The sequence below is a fragment of the Polypterus senegalus genome, chromosome 12, assembly GCF_016835505.1.
Source record: "Polypterus senegalus isolate Bchr_013 chromosome 12, ASM1683550v1, whole genome shotgun sequence".
In the NCBI taxonomy this organism is placed as follows: Eukaryota; Metazoa; Chordata; class Cladistia; order Polypteriformes; family Polypteridae; genus Polypterus; species Polypterus senegalus.
This window is the reverse complement of record NC_053165.1, coordinates 15,931,305-15,944,631: the sequence shown is the minus strand read 5'-3', so window position 1 is coordinate 15,944,631 and position 13,327 is coordinate 15,931,305. Positions and strand designations below refer to the sequence as shown.

General features: G+C 35.5%; 1 protein-coding gene across 2 annotated transcripts in view; it reads right to left on the bottom strand.

Annotated features, from left to right (window-relative positions):
* Positions 1–1,728: 1,728 nt before the first annotated feature.
* Positions 1,729–13,327, bottom strand: part of LOC120541603 (RNA-binding protein 5) — a 50,602-nt gene continuing 39,003 nt past the window's right edge. For both annotated transcript variants that reach the window (XM_039773391.1, XM_039773392.1), the window contains exons 17-23: positions 10,690–10,842; positions 10,479–10,547; positions 8,419–8,631; positions 7,205–7,285; positions 7,042–7,097; positions 4,876–4,930; positions 1,729–3,235 (exon numbers count right to left, since the gene is read on the bottom strand). In XM_039773391.1, coding sequence (XP_039629325.1) covers positions 3,119–3,235; positions 4,876–4,930; positions 7,042–7,097; positions 7,205–7,285; positions 8,419–8,631; positions 10,479–10,547; positions 10,690–10,842 — 744 coding nt within the window. In that variant the 3' untranslated portion in view covers positions 1,729–3,118. The remainder of the gene's footprint in view (positions 3,236–4,875; positions 4,931–7,041; positions 7,098–7,204; positions 7,286–8,418; positions 8,632–10,478; positions 10,548–10,689; positions 10,843–13,327) is intronic.

The window sequence follows — 13,327 nt, the reverse complement described above, 5'->3', positions numbered from 1 at the left end:
AGACCACTAGTTAGACATACAACCAGGACAGCAGATTATAGTTTGTGAAGAAGGACTTCAAAAAGCCTGCAGAATTCTGGGAAAAGATCTTGTGGAGAGAGAAGAGACAAAGATGAACCTGCAGTAGAGTGATGGCGAGAGCAGAGTGTGCAGACAACCAGGAACTGCTCAAGATTCAAAGCAGATCACCTCATCTGTTAAACATGGTAGTACTGGGAGTGTTAGGCATGGGCATGTATGGCTGCCACAGGTCCTGGCACACTTCTCTTCAGTGATGATGGAACTGCTGATGGCAGTCGCTCAATGAATTCTGAGGTGTACAGAAACATCTGATCTGCTCGAGTTCCAGTAAATGTCTCCAAACTCACCAGACGGCACTTCATCCGACAATAAACACACTGCTGAGGCAACACAGGAGTTTATCAAAGATAAACAAAATAGAAGGCCTGCTCAATTGAATTTAAAGTGAATGACTGGCTTCCAGAATTTTCTATCTGCTAAAGAGAAAGAGGAACAAGCCCCCTGAAACAAACAGGAAGTGAAGATGGCTGAATTAGAGGCTTGGCAGAACATCACCAGAGAAGACCGTCAGTACCTGCTGATGTCTATGAATCTCAGACTTCAAACAGTCATTGTGTGTGAGGGATGTGTGACAAAGGATTAAATATGACAATGGCTTTAATAGACCTGCCATTACAGTAACCTGAAGTGGAGGGGTAGGGGGGCATATAGAAAAAGTGTTGTCATTTCTACACACTGTGACCAAAATGTGTGATGTGAACTTTAATCACAATGTCTGAATTGTTCAATTTGTAAATTTAAACTATGGAGCAGACGGGTAAATCAAAGTAAAATGTGTCTTTGTCCCAAACATTTTGGTGGGCTCTGTATTAGAGAAATCACATTTAAATCGAGACATGAGATTCACCATTTTAACACAGCACACTCTTGTTAGAGCGACTGCTAAGGTTGCGTCATATTTCTATGTTAATTGTACCTTTTGATAATTTGCATTACTTGTTTCTGCTTTCCAGACAGACAGACGGCACACATCTTCATTCTCATTTTGGTGTCTTGGAATGAATGCATCGTTTTCAGACATGTTCTGAATTATTCTTTTCAGAATGTCGTAGCCCATTCAGGACAGTTAAGGTTTCAACTTAACCACTTTGTATTTACTGTTGTGTGTATTCTGAATGATCTTTATTGCAACACTTGCTTCTCAGAAGATCACCGAAAGCAGTTTACTCTTGTCACAGTTTATAAGATCAAATGTGACCTTCACAGCAAAAGGCTGTTGGGAAAATGACACCTCATCATAAATGAAGATGCAGGGCATTTAAGAAGCTTCTGGCTTTGTCCAGAGTATGGTGGTCTTTAACATATTCAGCAACAGTCCACTGCTCACTGTTCTCATCATTAAAGGTTTCTTTATAAAAAAGACTCAAATATTTTAATTACTTCATGCAAAATCATCTTCCCATTCAGCAAAAATGTTTTGTCCTCACCTTGATGCTGAAACTGAGACGCTCAACTAGAGACTGGTTAACAAGCTTCCCTTCCCCAAAACTGCGGAGAAACCTGGTAATAATAATAATTTGAATGAATAATGTACAATACAGAAGAACCCATAACAATACCACCACCCCCCCTCAAGTGAATAATCATTTGCATTAAGAATAATGTGCTTTTTATGTGCTTTAAAAAAAAACAAAAAAAAACAAAACCTTGAGATTCTGCTTTCTTTTTTAAAATGAACAACACTTGCATTCATTTATTTAAAAAAATGATGGTGAGCACTACAGCTTACAGTACAAGTGGAAAAGTTATAAAATATACAAACATTTTCTTTTTTTCTTAAGTAAAATGACCCAGCAGCACACATTTCAATATGAAAGGGTCACTCTCACCTGGTAGTGGCATATAAATACAAGTCTCGGCAGGAGAGAGAAGGGATGGCTGCAGTGGCTGTGTGGGATGCGAACACAGGCAGGATTTAGCTGGAGCAACTTGGTATATATTGTCAGAACAACTAACGTTCCTACACACTCCAATGCTTTTTATGTGAGACCAGAATGATATGCCAAATTAGGATGCATAATACCATTTTTAAGGGCATCTGTACATTAGTTTAAAATGGCACGATTCTACATCCTCCAGGTTTAATATGACAGTCTACCGACGTCAGAATTGCTTACCACTTACAGCTGCTTACTGACCAGTTTTATATACAAAAAAAAAAAAACATAGCTTTTATACACATCTTACTAATTTCAAAACAGAATTATTTACTATATACATATACTGCATTACATATTCATACAGTACTTTAGCACTAGACCTACACATGATGTATTCATGTGTACAAGACAACCAATCATGGACTGCAGCTAACAGTATCCCAAAACAGAAAAAGTACTGTATCATGAGATGATTATAACATAACAAAATATCTAAATAAGCAATCTGCAAACAATGTTCACAATAAAAGTGTATTCATCTTTTCCGTCATTGGGCACTGCAGATTTTTTAACTCAGCAGGGAATGCATAGACACTCCTTTACAGGCTGATTGTTACGTTTATATATTACATACACAGCTGCACAAGCACTCACAGTACCTGTGCTACATATATTTAATTCAGTAAGATTTTGCATTTAATATTCAGCAGTTTTTTTTTCCCTGTGTGTATTTAACTCTGCTAAGTCGGCCAAATGGGTATATCAGGAATCTGACTCTTGATGATTTATTTAAAGAAAGAAAAAATGAGCTACACATACACTAGTAGAATTGCTGCTGCACAGTTTTTCTTACCTGGACCCTGACCCTTTGAGTCACTGGCCTGAATATTTCAAAATTGGTCCGAATGCTCAAAACATGACAAAATAAAGGCTTTCTTCTACAGAGCCAGTGAAGATAGCTGTTCCAACAACTGGGAACATTAAATAAAAACACAAAATAAGCATTTCATATGCGTTATGTAGTAAGGTACTGTAGTGAAATAATCCCGGGCAGATGATGTTCACAGAAGGATTCAGGCAATTGTTGGAACAATAAGCATACAGACAGCCACTGATTCATATAACTTTTGACTAATGCAATTCAACAATTCTGTCTGTTATTCAAGCTCTTTATAACGGGCAAACATAGCTTTTCTGACAGCATCACGATACGATTCAGCTGTTCTTAATGATCCACGTCCTCCTTGGTCTTGCCCTTTCTTCCTCTTCAGAGGCTGAAAATAAATGGAATTTTAAGTGCAAATTGGAAATTACAGTATGAGTGGCATTTAACTAAATATTAAAAATCAATCACACAATAACCCATTTCATACAGTGAAAAGTATACTACAATATTTAATAGATGTTTTCATTCACAATTATGGTACTCAAGCTATGAGTAAAGCTAAAGAAAACCATTTAAACAACAAGAAACTGCAACAATTAAGTGTATTATTCTAGCTACCTCATTTATTTATGTGTAGTGTCAATAGAGGTCTCTATGGCACAGACTACTACATCTTGTATTCTACCATCTACCCCTGAACGAAATCACTCGCATTATACTCCTAAAACTGTTTTACAAATAGCAGAATTTCTGTTCTCCAGTGCGTAGCTTCCATCCAGAAAGTGCTCTTTTCTAGTTCTGCTTTATTCTTCTATTTTTACACACTGGGCAGTATATTGGATTTAACATTTTTAAATTACACTTGTTAATATCTCCTAATTGTTGTTAGAACAGCTTGCAAGAATTTTAAAAAGTTAACTCTATGTCCAAATTTAAAACATGTATTTCTCCTTTATTATCGTTTGTTTAGTCTGGAAAATTTTTAGTTTAGTATGTTGAATGCCGAATTTAAATCAAACTAACCAGAGTACTTACTGTAAGTAGTTTTTGGACCTATATTTTTTTATTTTAGTAGTTTGCATTTTGTTTACTGTATAACAATAAACCCTTGTCAATATTTAGAATTTAATTTGTGTCACTTGGTAACTTAAATTTCATAGTTTTAGGAAAAACATATTCACCTGACAAAGAACCTAGCCCAGAAAACACTACTCTCACATATACTTAAAACTGGGAGACAATCCCCATATTCAAATAAGCAAGCAATATAATTGCAGTTTGACTTTTTTTAAGCACAGATAACATGTGGTTGTAATTTAAAACAGATATAGGATCGATTGAGTATAATATTCTCACATTCAAAAGGATGAAAGGCTCAGTAAAAGTCAAAATAACTGGTAAACATTGAACTACTACTTTGCCAAACAACATGATTTTGATTTATACTGGTTGAACCTGAAACATGAAAAATTCATGAAAAAAATGTTTTGGAGAACAGAATTTTATTTTTTTTTAACTAAGCAATCATTTTCATTTTCAAAAAAGATTGTTTACTTTAGTAATTTGGACAATAACGCTTTATACAAAAGAATACAACCTAAAGCGATGGACATGAACAATGTATTTTGTCCGTACAACTGGTTGAAAAGTTAGCAAGGTTTTTTTTTTTTTCTTTTTAAACAAAAGTTAACTGGGAAAGTATGCCATTAATGACTAACAAGAAAACACACATTTTGGACTTGTGTAGCACAATTAACAGAGAGATAACAGAATACTAGGGAGAGAATCTGAGTACGTTATAAACCCCATGTAAAATAGCCTTGAAAGTAGTGCTTTAAATGTAAATATGTCAAATATTAAGTAAACTGAGAAACTGTTATATTTGTGAAATTTAAATATTAAACAAAATCTTTACAAAAAAGAGACTACAACTCTAAAATCCTCCAAGTATATTACACCAAGATTTCTACATGACAATACTGTATGCTTCACTTCTCAAAAATAAAATTTACTAAACTGATACAATACCTCTTTGCTGTCACCTGATCTTTGCATCCGGCCCCCTCTTTCACCTTCACCATCGCTATAAACAAATAAAGACGAAGAGATAAAAAAAAAAAAAGTAACAAAAGTTTACAACTGAGACTTGCCATAATCTCTACAACTATTTAACAAAGTATTTAGAGCATATACTCCATCCATCCATCCATTTTCTAACCCGCTGAATCCGAATACAGGGTCACGGGGGTCTGCTGGAGCCAATCCCAGCCAACACAGGGCACAAGGCAGGAACCAATCCTGGGCAGGGTGCCAACCCACCGCAGGACACACACAAACACACCCAGCACACACTAGGGCCAATTTAGAATCGCCAATCCACCTAACCTGCATGTCTTTGGATTGTGGGAGGAAACCGGAGCGCGTGGAGGAAACCCACGCAGACTCGGGGAGAACATGCAAACTCCATGCAGGGAGGACCCGGGAAGCGAACCCGGGTCTCCTAACTGCGAGGCAGCAGCGCTACCACTGCGCCACCGTGCCACCCGATCATATACTCACAAATTGAAATTGTAAATGTTTAAATGAAATAAAGTCTGTGGTAAAAAACACTCAAAAAACCAATTATGATAATAATGAAATTTACACTGGTGCATATAAAGTATATTAGAGATGTACAAGACATACTATTAAAACTGACAAGATTTAATAGATACTGCATGAAAAACAACAGGTTTACCCTGAATTACAAATCATCACTTTACAAGAATTCACACACATAAATAAAATCTTTTAATACCCTTTTTAGTCTTAGAAACCATAAGACTTTTTTTTTCTCCATTTTTTCATTTTTATTACTATTTAATTTAATATTGTTTCTTTGTATCAGTATACTGCTGCTGGATTATGTGAATTTCCCCTTGGGATTAATAAAGTATCTATCTATCTAAAGCCTAATTTTCACATATACAAAGATGTTATGTGAGATATAATTCCTGCCCTTAAAGATATTTATAGGGCGGTCCAGATCTAATTATGCAATTTGCATTACGCTATAACTTATTACGTTTGTTACACAGAAAATCACCCGAAACTGACGACGTGAAGAATTGTCTTTGCATCGAACAGGAATCGTCCCTGCATAAATCAAAGTCGTCCAGATGATCTGGATCTGCATAATTAGATCTGGACCACCCTATACAAATTTATTTAGAGGTATAGGTTTAATGCATGTAAAACAATTCTAGTACAGTGAACCCTTGGGTCACAAACGTCTTGGAACACGTATAAATCAGGCTACGACCAAAACGTTCGCCAAACTTTTGCATCTGTTCACGACCACACACTCGGGTGACAAATAAGCCAGTGTCCCTTCCGGTTCGTATGCGCCGATGTTTTCTGCACGTGTTCAGTCTCTCTCTGTGCATTCGCTGGGAACTCTTTGTGTTCCATTTCATTTCCCTTCCAGTTCGTACACACTGGTGATTTACGGACATAAACTGTAATCTCCTCTCCACCCTGCTTCCTGCTCACTTCCTTCATGCCAGAACTCGACTAATGCAAGGTTAGTTTTTGTATAAATTAAGGATTTTTTTCCCTGTGCTTAAAACTCATTAAAAAAAAAAAAGTGTTTACAGTGAGCGGTTCGTAAGGCTGTAGCGTGAACTCTTGCAATGTTAGTTTTCTCAGTGTTATTCAATGTTTTTACATTTAGTTTACTATTACACTGTGTATTCTATGGTATAATTAACTATTTTTGTGCTTAAAAATCTTTAAAAAATTACATTTACATACAGTTCGTACTGTCTGGAATGGATTAATTGTATTTACATACAATCCTATGGGGGAAATTACCAAATCGGGTTGCAACCATAGTTTTGGAACGAATTACGGTCGTGACCCGAGGTTTCACTGTAATTAGGTTACAGTAATGAATTACTTTGTACCTACCACCTCAACCCAAACTCTGCTAGTGTAAAATATTTTTATTCAGCTGGTACTATTACGTAATAAGCAGGTCAATGGATAAAACTTGTTAAAAACAATGAGGCAAACAGTATTAAGCAAATGTAGATTAATGCTAACTTATATGCTACTGTATACATTCAAGAATGCAAATGTATTTAATATCAATGCAAATAACTTAAATTATAATAGCGTTAGATCAAGCAAAGTGAAAAGTATGAAAGCACTTACAGGGAACTCTGATACTTTCTCCGTTTACTTTCAGGTGATCCACCTTTGCCTTTCAACTGTGGGAAGAATTATGAAAAAACAAGTTTCAGTGCATTCTGAAGGGGATACAATCTTTACTAATAAAAATTGGCAAAGTGCTGGTTTATAAACCTTCAACACTTACTGTTCTCTCTTGTTCCTGTCTTTCAAGGGCTTGAAGTTCCAACTCTGACCTCCTGATCTTGTAATGAATTTCTAAATTTTGCTGTAAATTATGAAGAAAGTACATGAAATGCAGGAAATAAATATGATTCAAAAATTCAGTTATGAATAAGCAGTTTATAGCCACGTTAAAATGATCTTCCCTCTTTAAGCCTTCATATGAAGCATCAAGACCAGATTAAGTAACTGTACTCTTACGTTTGAACTTCACCATGTTTTGTGGTTCTGCTGTCTCAGTTCACATTCAGCATGAGCAACATGTGACAAGTTAATATCAAATATAACCAATACAAGCCTTAAGTACTGACTGGTTAACAAACAAATACGGATATTGGATATCCTTTTCAAAAATTAACAATACACAGCTTAAGTGATTTCTGTTCAATGCAGATACAAGAACAGGGAGCCCATTAATACAGTTAAAAACAATGAGAAAAACAGAAATGCAATAAAAAATTAAACACATTAATAACTACTCAGAAAAAGAATTCAACCCATAATGTAAAGACTGTCAAAATTGATATGCCTGCTGAACTTCAAAGCCAAAATGTGCAGCAACATAACCACATCATAACATAGGTAATCTTAATTTTCATTTATTTTTTTTAGCCTTTGACTGTCACAGGTGTTATTTCACACAAATGTCCATCACAACATAAGGAGTGTGACAAATAATTTGAATGACTCGAATTCAAATTTCTCTCTCTGTTATTGCTTTAGACAAGAAAATTATTGTGCAGTTTAGGTTAACTAAAATTCAAAATGTAGCAAGACTGCAGAACTTTGGAAATGTTAAACGGTGCAGAGACATCATGAGTGAGTCATTGTCGTTAGTCATGCAATTTGACAAAACCAAGGCAAAGAAATCGAGCAATACTTGTCAATGAGTATCAAATGCCTGATGGACAGAAGTGCATTTTTAGCTTGCTCAAAGTTGTATGGGTGTGTACTGCTAAACAACTTGATTTTAAATGAAATACTAACAATGTGTTCACAACATAATCTTGAAGATCATTGAAAATTGAGGATTCGTCTCTGATTAAAATGGTCCTTAAAGTTATAGAAGAGTTGCATTTCTTTTTTTTTTTCTGTTAACAAGTACACTCCTTTAAGAAAAAGGCACACAAAATATAGTAAAAACTTAACTGAACTAAGGTGAAAGCATAAGGAACATACTTTATGAAGCTCCGAAAGCTTCTGGTGCCGGATTAGTGCATCCTTATTTGGAAACTGACGACGACAAAGTAGACAAGCCATCTTTTTCCAGTCTGTTAGTTTGTCTTCTTTCTCTGGCTTCTTCTCCTCTCGTTGTTCTTCCTGTTTATCCTCCTCTTCATCACTATCCCCACCATACTCTGCAATAAGCACACCCAAGGAACCAATCTGTCTCTGTGAACAAAAAGATAAATGGTTATACACACTTTTTGGATGCTGTATCAACAAATCCAATATTTGGATTTGTCTTGAATACATTCTGACAAAAATCTTTCATTCAGCATACATTTTCAGAATGCTGAGAATTTAACAAAGATGACTTGCAAGTATTAAACAAATACCCTCCTAAGGAAGCAAGCTCAAATATTGCAAAAGATGGTTAAAAATATTAAGATGAGAACAAACCATTATTTTACTAAATTTATAAATCATCTGCTTGTGTTCAAAATGTTAAATGTATGAAGATTCTTGTCCTACTGCTTTCAAGCTAAACTACACTAGATAATGTGTTCCTTATTTCCAGAACTCTAAATAATTTTGTAAAATTTACGTGAAATGTATAACAAATCAATTTATATGCATTGCGCCTGTGTTGTTGAACTGGTCTTGAATGTTAATTATGTCACAATTATCAAAATTTTGAATGTTCAATTTTCCCCATAGCTATTATTCTACAGAAAGTCTAATAACTTCCTCTGTATTTTACAGTTGTTCTGCTGTTGTCCTTAAAATCCTCACAACAGTTTTAATGAGACATTCCAAATGTGACCTTACAAATGCATATGGCACACAATATAAAACATTAGACAAACACATATGCATTGAAGAGGTAGATCATCAATACATAGAACAAAACATTAGATAACCTGAATTAGTCATGGATTTGTGTTAGTCTTCAGCAGTAATACTGTATGTCATTCAAGTTATCTATCTTTGACTGATAAACAGTATTTCAATGACAACTAAACCTAACTTTATTCAAGCATTTCTGGGCATATAAAAAATCAATTTTCAAGTAATGTAATCTGATATTTCAAATAAATGTAACTGGACAAGAGTAATTAATGATCAATAATGCTTTCTAGTAAAAATGTATAAGAATAAAAAGTATGCTTGATCATAATGCAAAATACTTCTTAAATATGTACATAGGAGACAAATTCATGTTCCGGAACACACTTTTACACTGTGTAATATTTACATTTTTATTTTCAAATACTCAAGTATGTTTTTCTCTCTCATTAGGCTGTAAATGGAAACAAATACTAGTCAATGATAGAGGACAAGGGAACAGCTCAGATGAGGTGACAAGTAAAAACATATTCCTATTTCTGGGTTCCTGTCATTTTCTTAATCACTTTTTAAAATACCATCCAAGCCAGCATAAGTCTTGTATTTCTCAAAAACAGTAAAAAAAAGAAAAAAAACTGAATCCAGACTGGCTGGGTAGTGACTGATTTGTACAGTATACCATATGTTATGTTATTTGTCTACTATTGTTTGTCAACTGTGCTATTTGTATCTGTTATGCACCTTTTGTAAAAACCTATCTGCTTTAAACCATCTTGGTTATAACTGACAGGAGCTACATTAGGAGATATTAAGCATCTACCAACAATTTGAAAGAACAGCTTTAAAATAATAAAAACAAGATTTAGTTAATTCAGAGCTTTAGTTAATTCAGAGCTTCAACAAAGCTTCAAAAAGTTGTGAAACAACGAGTTATTCATTAAGAATTAAGGTATCAGCAATGGAGATTGTCAAGGTTTGACTTACTGGTGGCAAGTGAATGAACATAGGATCTCATGATACTCTACCAATACCTGTCCTGTCACACACAGAAGGTGGAATTGCTACTATGGCTAAAAGATTTACAAAGAACTACTCAAATAGCATTCAAATAGCAACTTAAAAATACTTAGTCATAATTAATACATAATATTTCCATGATATTTGGTTTTAAGGAATGACTAATATATTTTAAACTGTAGCAAACACACAAGTGATTTTCCATTTTCTACCTTTGAAGCAGTTTCATCCTTCTTTGGTGGAGCAAATGGCTTCTTAAACAGATCATCTCCTGCTAAACCCTAAATATATGACAAAAGCATATAACATATATACATAACACAAATCTCTAATAATGGAAAAAAAAACTTGTATTCTTGGTCCTATACATTTGCTTTTAAATACAGTAGTTAAAATGGTAATACAATTGCTGATTAAACTTACCTTCTTCTCAAATATGGCAAAGGCTGCATCAGCTGACTTGGATATTTTCTTTTCTTCACTAAGTGTACGAGGCTGAAGAACAGGAGAAGCAGCACGAATGCACTCCTTTTGTCGATTCTGAATTTTGGCCCAGCGCTCCATATCTTTTGCTATCTAAAACAGTCATATGATTGTAATGGTTTTTAGCAAATTCATCAGACAGGTGCCCTACTCTTGAATATTATTAATTTTAACAGTTATGTTTACTAATTTATGATGCCAAAAAGAAAACATCATAAAAGTCTCCTCCTCAGAGTAAAAGCTTGTAAACCAAATAACAGATTATCCTAATAGTGTAACTACAAATGTGCCAGGTCTTCACTTTATACATAGTTATTTATCAAAAATGATATACAGGTATGCACCACTCAATGTTTACAATACATTTTGTGAAATAAATCAACATGTGATTTGGACATGCAAAGAAATTATTATATATAGCACTTAGTAAGGCAATATGGTACACTGTAGTGTACATGTTTTTACTAATACAGGCAGATAATGCTTCAATGATTCAGAGACACAGAATATGCAAGGTTAAGTGTTGCTGCCTGTGAGTTGAAGTATACACGGTTATACAGAAAACTTTTTATTTCTAAGTAGGGAAATTTTATAATAAAATAATGATACAAGGTACAATAGTGGCACAGCAATTGCTTTGTACACAAGTCATGTTTCGGGCAGGATGCTATTGCATTTGTAAGTCTACCATGTCCAATTCTCCAATTTATGAACTCTATTACAACCTTATGGGACCATGAACTTGTATGCAGTTGGACTCAGGGGTGCGGAAATCCAACGCCCGACTCGTCAGACACGGGTAAATTGACCGTCGGACAAGCGTGTTTTTCTGGTTTCAGTTGTCAGCGGACAAGTGCAATTTTCTGGAGAAAAAAGAATTATATGTGCTGTGCAGAGCACATTTTTACCACTACTTTCACATTTTAAACATTTGGGTACGTACTTCGTGCGGAAACAATCTACTTAGGCATATTCTTCATGTTTCAAATTGGTATTCAATATTGTTTACAAAATGATGGCTGATTTTTCAAAGGGGAATCACTCTGTGGTCTTACATAAGTATTTTATCCTACTATTTACACGCTTGGAGATGCAGTCATTTTTTTCATGCCGACATTACGATGTAATTTGATGAGTTTTCATTATAATCGATAACTTTTATATATTATTGATAAAATTCATTTTTTCTACATAAAAATGCGGTCATTTCACCTACAATGCAATTGTTTTCGCCACATAAAGCTTGTTAGGCAGTTAATCTTTCCTGAAATTTGCGATTTCATGTAGGTTGTGATATATTGAGGAGTTAAGAAAGTTTATTGTGTGACATCAATTTTGATGAGCTGTCTATAGATTGTTTTTGATTAGAGAATTTTTCAGTCTGTCAGTTTAACTATACTAATAAAAGGCAAAGCCCTCACTCACTCACTGACTCACTCATCACTAATTCTCCAACTTCCCATGTAGGTAGAAGGCTGAAATTTGGCAGGCTTATTCCTTACAGCTTACTTGCAAAAGTTAAGCAGGTTTCATTTCGAAATTCTACACGTATCGGTCATAACAGTTGATAACGGTCGACAACATCCGCCATGTTGAACTTTCTTATTTATGGCCCCATCATTTACGAAATTTGGTAGGCAGCATCCCTGTGCTAACCGAAACCGATGTACGTACTTATTTTGATGGTATGACGCCACTGTCGGCCGCAATATTGAACTTTCCAATGTCACTAATTTTCCAACTTCCAGTGTAGGTAGAAGGCTGAAATTTGGCAAGCTAATTCCTTACCGCTTGCTTACAACAGTTAAGCAGGTTTCATTTCAAAATTCTACGCGTAACGGTCGTAACGTTTGACAACGTTCGCCATGTTAAACTTTCTTATTTATGGCCCCATCTTCACGAAATTTGGTAGGCGGCTTCCCTGCGCTAAACGAAACCAATATGCGTACAGTGGAACCTCAGTTCACGAACGTCTCGGTACACATACAACTCGGTTTACGAACAAAAAGTTCACCAAACTTTTGCCTTGGTTCACGACCACACACTCGGTTTAAGAATAAGCCAGTTTCCCTTTCGGTTTGTACATGTTCAGTCTCTCCCTGTGCATTTCCTGTGCAGTGAGCAAGAGAGAGAGAGCGACACACACACACAGGCAGCGCGAGAGAGGCGCGCGTGCGCGCACACAGGCAGCGAGAGAGGCGCCCACACACACACACACACACAGAGGCAGCGCCAGAGAGATTGCGACACACACACACACACAAAGGCAGCCCGAGATGCAGACACACAGGCAGCGCGAGAGAGAGCTGGACGCATTAAGGTAGGAAGGCAGTTAAAGAATGCACTGGGCTTGATTTTGTTTTTACTTCTGTTTCCATCGATCTGTACGTAGCGTGCATTGTTGCAATGTTATTTGTCTTGATGGTTTATTAAATTATGATTTTTTCAAATGTTTATTTTTTTCCCTGTGCTTAAAACTCATTTAAAAAGTGCTTTTAGCCGGTGGTTGGTAGCGCTATAGTGCAAACTATTGCAGTGTTAGTTCTCTCTGTTGTTCAAGGTTTTCTCAGTGTTATTC